This window comes from Bombina bombina, chromosome 6, assembly GCF_027579735.1.
Source record: "Bombina bombina isolate aBomBom1 chromosome 6, aBomBom1.pri, whole genome shotgun sequence".
In the NCBI taxonomy this organism is placed as follows: domain Eukaryota; kingdom Metazoa; phylum Chordata; class Amphibia; order Anura; family Bombinatoridae; genus Bombina; species Bombina bombina.
Window position 1 is genome coordinate 953385907 of NC_069504.1, and position 15089 is coordinate 953400995.

The 15089-nt window shown below is 42.5% G+C and overlaps 1 protein-coding gene across 1 annotated transcript in view; it reads left to right on the plus strand.

Moving 5' to 3' along the window:
• Positions 1-14539, plus strand: part of WDR55 (WD repeat domain 55) — a 135121-nt gene extending 120582 nt beyond the window's left edge. Inside the window, 1 exon segment of the mRNA XM_053718602.1 lies at positions 12995-14539. Coding sequence (XP_053574577.1) covers positions 12995-13334 — 340 coding nt within the window. The 3' untranslated portion in view covers positions 13335-14539.
• Positions 14540-15089: the final 550 nt, after the last annotated feature.

Sequence of the window (15089 nt, forward strand, 5' to 3'; positions counted from 1 at the left end):
TGTGAATCTAAAGGATTCCCTTGGGACAAGATAAAAATTCCTAAGATTCTATCCTTTCTTCAAGAAGGTTTGGAGAAAGGATTATCGGCAAGTTCTTTGAAAGGACAGATTTCTGCCTTGTCTGTGTTACTTCACAAAAAGCTGGCAGCTGTGCCAGATGTTCAAGCCTTTGTTCAGGCTCTGGTTAGAATCAAGCCTGTTTACAAACCTTTGACTCCTCCTTGGAGTCTCAATTTAGTTCTTTCAGTTCTTCAGGGGGTTCCGTTTGAACCCTTACATTCCGTTGATATTAAGTTATTATCTTGGAAAGTTTTGTTTTTGGTTGCAATTTCTTCTGCTAGAAGAGTTTCAGAATTATCTGCTCTGCAGTGTTCTCCTCCTTATCTGGTGTTCCATGCAGATAAGGTGGTTCTGCGTACTAAACCTGGTTTTTCTTCCGAAAGTTGTTTCTAACAAAAACATTAACCAGGAGATAGTCGTGCCTTCTTTGTGTCCGAATCCAGTTTCAAAGAAGGAACGTTTGTTGCACAATTTGGATGTAGTTCGTGCTCTAAAATTCTATTTAGATGCTACAAAGGATTTTAGACAAACATCTTCCTTGTTTGTTGTTTATTCTGGTAAAAGGAGAGGTCAAAAAGCAACTTCTACCTCTCTCTCTTTTTGGATTAAAAGCATCATCAGATTGGCTTACGAGACTGCCGGACGGCAGCCTCCTGAAAGAATCACAGCTCATTCCACTAGGGCTGTGGCTTCCACATGGGCCTTCAAGAACGAGGCTTCTGTTGATCAGATATGTAAAGGCAGCGACTTGGTCTTCACTGCACACTTTTACTAAATTTTACAAATTTGATACTTTTGCTTCTTCTGAGGCTATTTTGGGAGAAAGGTTTTGCAAGCCGTGGTGCCTTCCATCTAGGTGACCTGATTTGCTCCCTCCCTTCATCCGTGTCCTAAAGCTTTGGTATTGGTTCCCACAAGTAAGGATGACGCCGTGGACCGGACACACCTATGTTGGAGAAAACAGAATTTATGTTTACCTGATAAATTACTTTCTCCAACGGTGTGTCCGGTCCACGGCCCGCCCTGGTTTTTTAATCAGGTCTGATAATTTATTTTCTTTAACTACAGTCACCACGGTATCATATGATTTCTCCTATGCAAATATTCCTCCTTTACGTCGGTCGAATGACTGGGGAAGGCGGAGCCTAGGAGGGATCATGTGACCAGCTTTGCTGGGCTCTTTGCCATTTCCTGTTGGGGAGGAGAATATCCCACAAGTAAGGATGACGCCGTGGACCGGACACACCGTTGGAGAAAGTAATTTATCAGGTAAACATAAATTCTGTTTTTCCATTTACCTGCCCATACTTCTAATTTTTGTAGGTCCCCTTGTAAAGCAGGTTCATTTTGCCCTGACCTAATGACCATCTGCAAAAATAGAGATATCGCTTTTTAATCATTTTTTTAAGTCATTAATAAAAATATTAAAAAGAACATGGCCCAGTACTGACCTTTGTCCAATCTGAGTATGATCCATTTACTACTACTCCTTGCTCCATGTCTTTTATCCAGTTATTTATCCAAGAGCTAACATTTTGGATAAATAACTATCTGTGGCTAGTAAATCTCCACAATTGAGCAAAAAGAATTGCCTACTCATGTCACCCCACTGTAATTATTTTAAAATAGCTGTGTATTCCCGTGGTATTCACAGAATGCAATATGATCAAATAAACACATATGCATTTACATCCATAAATAGCCCTGACAGGCAAAGGACTCACCAGAAAGGCCTGACACGCGTTTCGCAGCACGGCCAAGTGAAAGACAAAGTACAAGTGTCCTAGAATCCTTCAGTTTCTTTAGGATGGTCTGTCTTGACAAAGGATTGTCTGCTAGTACATTGAAGGGTCAAATTTCTGCCTAATCAGTTCTCTTTCACAAAACGTTAGCTAAGCTTCTGGATGTTCAGAAGTTTGTCCAAGCGTTGGTGAGAATTAGGCCAGTTGTGAAACCTATCTCTCCTCCTTTGATTCTCAATTTAGTTCTTTCAGTTCACCAAGGCCCTCCTTTTAAACCTATGTGCAGCATAGATATTAAGCTGTTATCCTGGAAGGTTCTTTTTCTTGTAGCCACTTTCTATGCTAGAAGAGTCTCTGAATTATCGATTTTATCTTGTGAGTCTCCTTTTTTTTCTTCATAAAGATAAGGCAGTTCTTCGTACTAAGTACAATTTTTACCTAAGGTTGACTCCTCAGAAAATATTAACCAGGAGGTTGTTGTTCCTTCGTTGTGTCTGGATCCTTCTATTTCTAAGGAATGGCTTCTTCATAATCTTGATGTTGATCGTCAAGCTAGTAAAGATTTCAGACAAAGTTCTAGTTTATTTGTTCACTATTTTGGTTCTCGTAAGGGTCAGAAGGCTACTGCTGTAGCCTTAGCTTCTTGGATCAAACAGGTAATTCACAAAGCTTACTTGGTAGCATGAAAATCTAAACTTATCACAGCTTAGTAACCTACGGGTTGCCTTATATTTTCTTTTATCCGGTTAGGATATCATTTATTTTTTGATTATATGTTTCCTTTGGGAACTTTCTCTGGGATCGATCCTCACTGTTTACTTCTGCGGAAGTTTGTTACTGGACATGTTAGTTCTATGTTTGTCTGTTATTCTCTTCCCCTCTGGGGGAGGATTTAGGCAGCTTGACAGTTATGACCCTGTCTGCAGGCTGGTCCTGCTTTGGTTCAGTTCTTCTGTCTCGTGGCTTGTTCAGACACGTAGTGCCTGTTCTGCCTGGATGGGCCGGTTGAGGTGCCGAGGGCTCACTTTATTATTTGTGTTTCAGCTAAACATTATAAAGAGGACTTGTGAGTCCGTGAGGCAGAAGAATGTTTCAGTCCTTATTTCGCCTTCAAGCTGGTTGACAGGGTCAGTGGAGTTCCGCTACGTCACTCTCTCTTACTTCCGATACTCTCTGGACCTAGAGTGTTCTTCCTCATGTAGGAGGATTGGGGTCTTAGCGCCCCCTTACTGCTGTTTGGGCGGCTTGGCCTTTCTGAGGTTTGGGGAAATTGTCCTTTTGGACTTGTTCCTTCCATGGTCCTTTTTGGAGACCCGGTTTTCCTTTCAGGAGATGATTGTTCATTTTTGAGGACATTGGGGTCTCCTTTTGAGCTCTGCTTAGGGTTCTTCCCCGGAGCTGGGGATGATCCGCATCCTTTTGTTCATGTGATCCTCTGACTTGTATTGGAGGTAATGTGGAGCTAGTCTTGCTCAAGTGACTTTGTCCTCGAGGTATCCCCTTGCTTTGGATGTCTTGTGGCGGTTCGTACGCTTATGGGCTCTGCTGTCTTGGTTCGAGATGCCTTAGCTCCTTTGGAGTGTTGGACTTCAGCAGGGGGGTGGTCTCTTCCTTGGGTTGGGATGTGTGAGGTGTTCTCATTATCCGGGTTATTCTGGATATTGCATTGATATCTCCCTATGGGTCAGTTTGTTATATCAGACGGAGTGTTTAAGTTTCTGGGATATTGTTTGTTCTTAAACAATTGGGGGGTCGGACCTGTCATCTCCCTGGTTCTTCCAGTTGCTGAGGCTTTCGGTCAGCGTTTTTCCTTTGTGGTTCCCATTGCGGGTTGTTACCGGCCTTTTCAGACTTTAGGGCGGCTTTGGGTTCTCCATTCCCAGGGAACTTGGGCTATGACCTTGGTCTGGCAAGTTGACCTGGTCTCGGTTGGCTAGGTTTTCTGAGTGCCGATGCTCATTGGGCTTGCCTTACGCCTATTGAACGGTTCCCTTGGACAGTTTGCTGAAGTAACCTGATGGCTTTGCGGTTCTGCAGGCGTAGGGTTTGCAGGGTATCCACTGGAGCTAATGCACGTTGTCTGTGTACTAACAGGCTAATTTCTAAGGGCTTTGCTTCCAAGTTCATCTGCGTTGGAGATTGATTTCTTATTCAGCCTGTGGCCTTGTGTCTTGTGGGCAGGTGCTCTGTATTAATGGCCCTTTTTTCCTAGGGGGACTTGTTCTCCTCCTTACGGAGGTGTGGTCCTTGTCTTAGGGCTTCTCCTGTATTCAGGAGGTGGAACAGAGGATTTAACCTATGTTGAAGAGAGGCACGCTCTCTGGGTTGTTCTGTTCTATCTGGAGTCTTGCTGGCTCTGCGTTGAGACTATGTCAGCCTTGTCGATTGTCTCTCAGGAGTTTTCGGGTGGGCACCCGAGGTCTGTTGGAATGGTTAAGGCCATTCTTCCGCTCTTTTGTGAGCTGGTGTTGGGGTTCTCTTGTTCCCCTGTTTTCAGACCTGCCAACGCTTGTGCTAGCACGGCTGGGAGTAGGTTTTGAGGTTGTTTGTTCCTTTTCGGGGGTGCAGTGGGCCTTGTTGAGGTTCTGTGCTTCTACCTTTTTGAGACCTAGTTGTCGGTCTGGCGGCTTTGATTGCCTGGAGCATGCTCTTTGTCTTGAAGTTTTTGCAATCTGATATCTTGTTTGGCTGCTTTTTTCCTTTTTTAGCAAGTATTTTCTTTCTGTGTCATCCTGATGATGACTGCGTGTTCTTGACTCAGGTGTTTACCTTGTCTGGGTCTGCTACACGTATTATGTGTTGTCTACTTCTGTATTCTAAGACGGAAATTTTCTCTGTTCTGATGCCCGGTCCTAAACCTTGTGGTTTTTGTCTGGTCTGGACGTTGCCTCCCCTTGTTTGCCAGGACCCATTTGGGTCTTTGTGAGCTGAGCTTGTTCTGGGAGTTCTTCCGTTTTTGGAATTTGTGGTGACCTTTCGGTTTCCCTTTAGTTCTTCCTTACCCTATCCCTTTGGGAGTTTTTGTGCTGGTGTTCCCTTCGCTAGTGGGGGTGATGGTTGGGGACCAACTGCTGGGTGACGGTGTCTCCTGGAGGACTGTTGGCTCAGTTGAGTATGATTTTGCGGTCTCTAGCTTGACTTCCGGGCTACCTGCTGGTCAGTGTCCTTGGGGCCTTCTTTTTTTCAATGTTTCTCATCTTCAGTCGAAGCAGGGTTTTGTTGGGTAGTGGTTTCAGGCCTGTTGCCTTCAGAATGGGCCGCCTTTTGTACCTTCCCATCTTGGCATTAAGTAATTAAGTCTTTGGCTGGGGTGTCTTTGCCTCCTCCTGGTAGCCAGGTTCTTAATTCCTAAAAGTAATGAATGCAGCTGTGGACTCTTTGCATCTGAAGAAAATAAAATCAGGTAAGTGGAGGGCCGAATTGTAACCGGTTCGTGGGCCGGAAATGGCCTGCGGGCCGGTACTTTGAGACCCCTGCTGTAGATGATAAGTTAATAATATTTACCTCCTCTGGTTGTTCCTGGACCACGTCCCCACGCCTCCTTCGCCTACCACCCCACCGGGTTTTGATCCTCCGTCTCCTGCGTCCATCTGACCTTTCGCTAAAAAAGTTGAGGTTGAGGGTGTTGCGAGTATGGCGCGACATCCCTCATCTAGGCGCCAAGTTGGTTTGCCTTCTACGTGGGCGGTTCCAACGATTCATGTTGCCACTGACCTAGTAATGCTCGTCACGCCTGAATTTTTATCTAGTTACGCTCTATCTCTCCCTTGAGCATGCATTGGAACTTATCCTCTCCCACTAACTCGCAGAGTCTTTGCTTCTGCTCTTCAATAGCTGTGGAGAGACTTCGTAGTTCCCTGTTGGCAAATTCGATGTTGAGAATAATCACATCCATCAAGCTTTTATTTAGAATCTGCTGATACTTGTAAAAAAAACTCGGCATTATCCGAAAAGCAGGTGGGTTGGAGAGGGGACCGCATCCCTCTAGGTATACGTTTAACATGGAAGAGTGGAGTGGAGGTTAATTTGTCGTTTGAGCAGTCTTTATAATTCTCTTTTTTGTAAGTCCTTGTCAGGGGCTGTTAAAAAATTCCTTGATCCCACAGTCAAAGTGGCTATGCGGGCTGCTTCCTCCTCTGAGTACGAGAATACGCCTGTTTTACTGGCCATGATTAAACAACAATAAAGGTTAATCCCTGTCTTACTGTGTCCAATAAATCATACGTAGAGTACTGTAATCCAAAGAGGGCAGTCAAATGTATACAAAGTAAAGGACCAACACCTCTCAAAGTCCACACAGGAGCAAAAGGCAAGAAGGTAGGTGTGCTATGCCTCAGGGATGCCCCTCAAAGAACCCCAAACGTCAGAATGCAAAAATTAGAAGTGAGGCAGCACACTCCATATAGGGAAACCTTTCATAAAGAGAGCAACGTTTCAGGGCTCCTGCACCTTTCTCAAGCTAACACAGAATGAAAACACACACACATATACACACAATAGCAGGAAGAGGTCCAATCAATGGGCAGGGGGCAATAACCTTTCAAATACATACATCACATCTGTTACATAATTAAATAGAAATTAACTCTATACATGCCTACCCTTTCCCTACATGAAAAAAATAAAAACAGAGAAGCAGACAAATAGACCAATTTGTGATATGACAATGAGATGGCCATAATCTATATAGATACATTCCTTATGGAGCAACTCCCTCATTCTATTTCCACCCCTAGGCTTTTTCTGAACACTATCTATGACCATAAATTTCAACTGACTAGCTTGGTGGCCTTTTTCCAGAAAGTGAGCTGGTACTGGGAGGTGGGCAGTATTTTCATTCCTAATGGTGAACATGTTGACATATACAGTCTTTAATTTTTTGGGTCGTTATGCATAATCAGTGTTTCTTCTGTTAAGTGTGATCAGTCCACGGGTCATCATTACTTCTGGGATATTACTCCTCCCCAACAGGAAGTGCAAGAGGATTCACCCAGCAGAGCTGCATATAGCTCCTCCCCTCTACGTCACTCCCAGTCATTCTCTTGCACCCAACGACTAGATAGGATGTGTGAGAGGACTATGGTGATTATACTTAGTTTTATATCTTCAATCAAAAGTTTGTTATTTTAAAATAGCACCGGAGTGTGTTATTACCTCTCTGGCAGAGTTTGAAGAAGAATCTACCAGAGTTTTTGCTATGATTTTAACCGGAGTAGTTAAGATCATATTGCTGTTTCTCGGGCATCTGAGGAGAGGTAAACTTCAGATCAGGGGACAGCGGGCAGATGAATCTGCATAGAGGTATGTAGCAGCTTTTATTTTCTGACAATGGAATTGATGAGAAAATCCTGCCATACCGATATAATGTCATGTATGTATACTTTACAATTCAGTATTCTGGGGAATGGTACTTCACTAGAATTACACTGTAAGAAGTACATAAAGCTGTTTAATAACTAGAAATTATGTTTAACGTTTTTGCTGGAATGTAAAATCGTTTTCATTTGCTGAGGTACTGAGTGAATAAATGTTTGGGCACTATTTTTCCACTTGGCAGTTGCTTAATCTTTTTTCTGACAGTTTCTGTTCTCTCTCACTGCTCTGTGTGAGGGGGAGGGGCCGTTTTTTGGCGCTTTTGCTACGCATCAGATATTTCAGTCAGCAGCTCATTGTATTTCCTGCATGATCCGGTTCATCTCTACAGAGCTCAGGGGTCTTCAAAACTTATTTTGAGGGAGGTAATTTCTCTCAGCAGAGCTGTGAGAATCATAGTTGACTGAGATAAAAAACGTTTATTCTGTAATTTGTTTCCTGCTTTCAGAATTTGTTATCTTTGCTAATGGGATTAAACCTTTGCTAAAGTTGTGTTGTTTATAAGGATTGAGGCTATAACTGTTTCAATTTATTAATTTTCAACTGTCATAGATCTTCTGTGCTTCTTAAAGGCACAGTACGTTTTTAATATTATTCTAATTGAATTGTATTCCAAGTTGCAAGTTTATTTGCTAGTGTGTTAAACATGTCTGATTCAGAGGAAGATACCTGTGTCATTTGTTGCAATGCCAAAGTGGAGCCCAATAGAAATTTATGTACTAACTGTATTGATGCTACTTTAAATAAAAGTCAATCTGTACAAATTGAACAAATTTCACCAAACAACGAGGGGAGAGTTATGCCGACTAACTCGCCTCACGTGTCAGTACCTGCATCTCCCGCTCGGGAGGTGCGTGATATTGTAGCGCCGAGTACATCTGGGCGGCCATTACAAATCACATTACAGGATATGGCTACTGTTATGACTGAAGTTTTGGCTAAATTACCAGAACTAAGAGGTAAGCGTGATCACTCTGGGGTGAGAACAGAGTGCGCTGATAATATTAGGGCCATGTCAGACACTGCGTCACAGGTGGCAGAACATGAGGACGGAGAACTTCATTCTGTGGGTGACGGTTCTGATCCAAACAGACTGGATTCAGATATTTCAAATTTTAAATTTAAACTGGAAAACCTCCGTGTATTACTAGGGGAGGTGTTAGCGGCTCTGAATGATTGTAACACAGTTGCAATACCAGAGAAAATGTGTAGGTTGGATAAATATTTTGCTGTACCGGCGAGTACTGAGGTTTTTCCTATACCTAAGAGACTTACTGAAATTGTTACTAAGGAGTGGGATAGACCCGGTGTGCTGTTCTCACCCCCTCCGATATTTAGAAAAATGTTTCCAATAGACGCCACCACACGGGACTTATGGCAAACGGTCCCTAAGGTGGAGGGAGCAGTTTCTACTTTAGCTAAGCGTACCACTATCCCGGTGGAGGATAGCTGTGCTTTTTCAGATCCAATGGATAAAAAATTAGAGGGTTACCTTAAGAAAATGTTTGTTCAACAAGGTTTTATATTGCAACCCCTTGCATGCATTGCGCCGATCACGGCTGCAGCGGCATTCTGGATTGAGTCTCTGGAAGAGAACATTAGTTCAGCTACTCTGGACGACATTACGGACAGGCTTAGAGTCCTTAAACTAGCTAATTCATTCATTTCGGAGGCCGTAGTACATCTTACTAAACTTACGGCGAAAAATTCAGGATTCGCCATTCAGGCACGCAGGGCGCTGTGGCTAAAATCCTGGTCAGCTGATGTTACTTCTAAGTCTAAATTGCTTAATATACCTTTCAAAGGGCAGACCTTATTCGGGCCCGGGTTGAAAGAGATTATCGCTGACATTACAGGAGGTAAAGGCCATGCCCTGCCTCAGGACAAAGCCAAAGCTAAGGCTAGACAGTCTAATTTTCGTTCCTTTCGTAATTTCAAAGCAGGAGCAGCATCAACTTCCTCTGCACCAAAACAGGAAGGAACTGTTGCTCGCTACAGACAAGGCTGGAAACCTAACCAGTCCTGGAACAAGGGCAAGCAGACCAGGAAACCTGCTGCTGCCCCTAAAACAGCATGAATTGAGGGCCCCCGATCCGGGATCGGATCTAGTGGGGGGCAGACTTTCTCTCTTCGCCCAGGCTTGGGCAAGAGATGTCCAGGATCCCTGGGCGCTAGAGATAATATCTCAGGGATACCTTCTGGACTTCAAATACTCTCCTCCAAGAGAGAGATTTCATCTGTCAAGGTTGTCAACAATCCAGACAAAGAAAGAGGCGTTTCTACGCTGCGTACAAGAGCTCTTGTTAATGGGAGTAATCCATCCAGTTCCACGATCGGAACAGGGACAGGGGTTTTACTCAAATCTGTTTGTGGTTCCCAAAAAAGAGGGAACTTTCAGACCAATCCTGGACTTAAAGATCCTAAACAAATTCCTAAGAGTTCCATCGTTCAAGATGGAGACTATTCGGACAATTTTACCTATGATCCAAGAGGGTCAGTACATGACCACTGTAGATTTAAAAGATGCTTACCTTCACATACCGATTCACAAAGATCATTACCGGTACCTAAGGTTTGCCTTCCTAGACAGGCATTACCAGTTTGTGGCTCTTCCATTCGGATTGGCTACAGCTCCAAGAATCTTCACAAAGGTTCTGGGCGCTCTTCTGGCGGTACTAAGACCGCGGGGAATCTCGGTAGCTCCATACCTAGACGACATTCTGATACAAGCTTCAAGCTTTCAAACTGCCAAGTCTCATACAGAGTTAGTACTGGCATTTCTAAGGTCACATGGATGGAAGGTGAACGAAAAGAAAAGTTCACTCGTTCCACTCACAAGAGTTCCCTTCCTGGGGACTCTTATAGATTCTGTAGAAATGAAGATTTACCTGACAGAGGACAGGCTAACAAGACTTCAAAGTGCTTGCCGCACCCTTCATTCCATTCAACACCCGTCAGTGGCTCAATGCATGGAGGTAATCGGCTTAATGGTAGCGGCAATGGACATAGTACCCTTTGCACGCTTACACCTCAGACCACTGCAACTGTGCATGCTAAGTCAGTGGAATGGGGATTACTCAGACTTATCCCCTTCTCTGAATCTGGATCAAGAGACCAGAAATTCTCTTCTATGGTGGCTTTCTCGGCCACATCTGTCCAGGGGGATGCCATTCAGCAGACCAGACTGGACAATTGTAACAACAGACGCCAGCCTTCTAGGTTGGGGTGCCGTCTGGAATTCTCTGAAGGCTCAGGGACAATGGAGTCAGGAGGAGAGTCTCCTGCCAATAAACATTCTGGAATTGAGAGCAGTTCTCAATGCCCTCCTGGCTTGGCCCCAGTTGACAACTCGGGGGTTCATCAGGTTTCAGTCGGACAACATCATGACTGTAGCTTACATCAACCATCAGGGAGGGACAAGAAGCTCCCTAGCTATGATGGAAGTATCAAAGATAATTCGCTGGGCAGAGTCTCACTCTTGCCACCTGTCAGCAATCCACATCCCGGGAGTGGAGAACTGGGAGGCGGATTTCTTAAGTCGTCAGACTTTTCATCCGGGGGAGTGGGAACTCCATCCGGAGGTCTTTGCCCAAATACTTCGACGTTGGGGCAAACCAGAGATAGATCTCATGGCGTCTCGACAGAACGCCAAGCTTCCTCGTTACGGGTCCAGATCCAGGGATCCAGGAGCAGTCCTGATAGATGCCCTGACAGCACCTTGGGACTTCAGGATGGCTTACGTGTTTCCACCCTTCCCGATGCTTCCTCGATTGATTACCAGAATCAAACAAGAGAGAGCATCAGTGATTCTAATAGCACCTGCGTGGCCACGCAGGACTTGGTATGCAGACCTGGTGGACATGTCATCCTGTCCACCTTGGTCTCTACCTCTGAAACAGGACCTTCTGATACAGGGTCCCTTCAAACATCCAAAATCTAACTTCTCTGAAGCTGACTGCTTGGAAATTGAACGCTTGATTTTATCAAGACGTGGGTTTTCTGAGTCAGTTATTGATACCTTAATACAGGCTAGGAAACCTGTTACCAGAAAGATTTACCATAAGATATGGCGTAAATACCTATATTGGTGTGAATCCAAAGGTTACTCTTGGAGTAAGGTTAGGATTCCTAGGATATTGTCTTTTCTACAAGAAGGTTTAGAAAAGGGGTTTATCTGCTAGTTCTTTAAAGGGACAGATCTCAGCTCTGTCCATTCTGTTACACAAACGTCTGTCAGAAGTTCCTGACGTCCAGGCTTTTTGTCAGGCTTTGGCCAGGATTAAGCCTGTGTTTAAAACTGTTGCTCCACCATGGAGTTTAAACCTTGTTCTTAATGTTTTACAGGGCGTTCCGTTTGAACCCCTTCATTCCATTGATATAAAGTTGTTATCTTGGAAAGTTCTATTTTTAATGGCTATTTCCTCGGCTCGAAGAGTCTCTGAATTATCAGCTTTACATTGTGATTCTCCTTATTTGATTTTTCATTCGGATAAGGTAGTTCTGCATACTAAACCTGGGTTCTTACCTAAGGTAGTTACTAACAGGAATATCAATCAAGAGATTGTTGTTCCTTCTTTGTGCCCAAATCCTTCTTCGAAGAAGGAACGTCTACTGCACAACCTGGATGTAGTCCGTGCTCTAAAATTTTACTTACAGGCAACTAAGGAATTTCGACAAACGTCTTCTCTGTTTGTCGTTTACTCTGGGCAGAAGAGAGGTCAAAAAGCTTCTGCTACCTCTCTTTCTTTTTGGCTTCGTAGCATAATTCGTTTAGCTTATGAGACTGCTGGACAGCAGCCTCCTGAAAGAATTACAGCTCATTCTACTAGAGCTGTGGCTTCCACTTGGGTCTTCAAGAATGAGGCCTCTGTTGAGCAGATTTGCAAGGCTGCAACTTGGTCTTCGCTTCATACTTTTTCCAAATTTTACAAATTTGACACTTTTGCTTCATCGGAGGCTATTTTTGGGAGAAAGGTTCTTCAGGCAGTGGTTCCTTCTGTATAAAGAGCCTGCCTATCCCTCCCGTCATCCGTGTACTTTTGCTTTGGTATTGGTATCCCAGAAGTAATGATGACCCGTGGACTGATCACACTTAACAGAAGAAAACATAATTTATGCTTACCTGATAAATTCCTTTCTTCTGTAGTGTGATCAGTCCACGGCCCGCCCTGTTTTTAAGGCAGGTAAATATTTTTTAATTTATACTCCAGTCACCACTTCACCCTTGGCTTTTCCTTTCTCGTTGGTCCTTGGTCGAATGACTGGGAGTGACGTAGAGGGGAGGAGCTATATGCAGCTCTGCTGGGTGAATCCTCTTGCACTTCCTGTTGGGGAGGAGTAATATCCCAGAAGTAATGATGACCCGTGGACTGATCACACTACAGAAGAAAGGAATTTATCAGGTAAGCATAAATTATGTTTTTCCACAGAAAATGTTGCCAGCCGGGTAGCATTATGAAGTAGCCGGGTGGGGTCAGTGTAATATTTTCCAATATTATATAATTTTCTTTTATGCTAAGCACAAATTAATTGCATAATTTAACAAATGTATTTAATGATGATTTGTGTAATAAAAATTTTAAATTTTTAGAATGAGCTAATTTTAGCTTAATATTGGCTAAATGTTTTGCCAGGTGGTCATTAAAATCAGCCATGTGGCGCACCCACTAAAAAGGTACTGAGCAGAACACTGATTATAAATATGCACTGCCTTTGCTTTTCATTTCATACTTTTTAATTATTACAAATACTTTTATTTTGATAGAGTTTTAGAATTGTAGATAAAAAGGATTTATAGTTTTATGTATTTATTTTCATAGGGCTATTAACATCTTACCCAATCGAGTGGTAGGAAGCGTGGGGCAGCATCCAGGAGAGCCTATAGAGCAGTTGGCAAAGTCCCGAGATGGCCGACTCTTGGCCAGCTGTGCACATGATCAGAAGGTGAAATTTTGGGACACATCCTCTCTCAGCTCCATCATAGTGGATGAGTACAAGAAAAGGAAAAAGAACAAGCAGCTACCTGCTTTAAGCCGTAAAGCTTTTGGCTGTGGAGAAGACTTTTTTGCAGATTTAAGAGAAGAAACATCTGAAAAGATAGAAAAGGGAGCCGAACAGGAAGGTGAAGATGAAGACAGTGACGACAGTGATAGTGACTGAACCGACATATATTTTATCAAAGAATAATTATAACAACTCGGCATACCATATGTAAGGGCACACATTTTGCAAACTAGGGGTTCTCATTGTAAATGTAATGTAAAAAATGCCATCTCTTGAAAAATGAATTGCATTTTTGACTGGAGAAACAATATCTAATAATTTTAATGATTCATAGAATATATACAACAGTATAGCCATTATTAAAAGGCCAGTAAATTCCTAACATTTAGATGCTGTATATGACAAAAAATAATACATATATAAAAAAATGGTTTACTGAATAAAAGAGTTTAAAGTTATATGAAACCCCCAAGAAATATTTTGTGATTCATTAACTACATACCATTTTTAAAAAGTTTCAAATTAATAATCAAATTTGCTTTGTTGAACTGATGTTCTATGTTGAAGAGATACCTAGGTAGGCATCAGGGGCACTATATGGCAGGAAATAGTGCTGCCTGCCATATAGTGCTCCTGCAAATGGATAACATTCTTGCAAAACTGCTGCCATATAAAGCTCCAGAAATTGTCCGGTTCCTACGCGTACATCCCTGCTTTTCAACAAACGATGCAAATAGAACAAAGAAAAATTGATAATAGAAGTAAATTAGAAAGTGGTTTAAAACCACATGCTCTATCATGAAAGAAAACATTTTGGGTTTCATATCCCTTTAACCTGAATTATTGTTGTTCCCAAGAAAATCACTGCAGTTGCACAATCCCACCAATCACAAGCTGTGTTCAGATTGGGAGCTCCAATGCTTGGGAATGGGACTTTTTCTTTTATTATTATCAGTTATTTGTAGAGCGCCAACAGATTCCACAGCGCTATATATTTAACCCCTTTCCAGGACTGTTCACAGACTGATCTGGACACACACATAATTCTATTGATTGACAGGCATTGGTATACAAACAAAAAGTTGTGCAGTCCCATCAATTGTCAAAAAGATAAAGAACATTTTAATTTTACTTTAACCGTTTATGTAACTGTTGTTTCATGTCCTCATTACAATGCTTTGGAAGCTGAAGCAATACCTTTGCTAATCCTGTTTAGTGTATTTTGTAAATGAAAATGTGTTCAATGTTTATTGTTGTGTTAAGAAACATGCAGATGAAATCTTTTAAAAATCAAATATGTATTTTGGATATGCTTCATAAAAGTTTTGTTTGTTTTTTAAATAAAAGTTTTTGCCCTTAAATATTTGTTTATTTAAGTCAATTAAACTGAGCAACTTTAAAGGGACATGAAACCCACAATTTTTCAACAAACACCACGCAGGGTGTTAAAATAAATCATATACCATCATACAGAGACATGTTTATCATGCTCATGAAAACACAGCAAAGCAGTACTCTTCTTAAATACATGGCTTTATATATCTAATGTGAAACTCAATGTTGAAGTTTTTCTATTATGAAAAATTAAAAGAAGGAAAAAAAAAATACAACGCTCCCATCTCCCTCTCCCAACTTAGATAATTTATCATTATTATTTTTAAGTCACCTCATTAATTAAACCTCTAAGACGCATATTTTGAACAGTAACGGAGAGCGCAAAAGGTCTAATATATTGTGAGACTGCTAATATAGCTACCCCATTTTAAGAAATAACCTTGGGGGCGGAGCTTGCAGCCGATCATGGAAGACGCACTTCAGCTCAGCTCCACACTCGTGGAGTCGTGACTCGTGGAAGGAGAGCAAACGGAGGAAACAGGTATGCCAGCCTGAAATCCCAAGGGACCGCCAGAG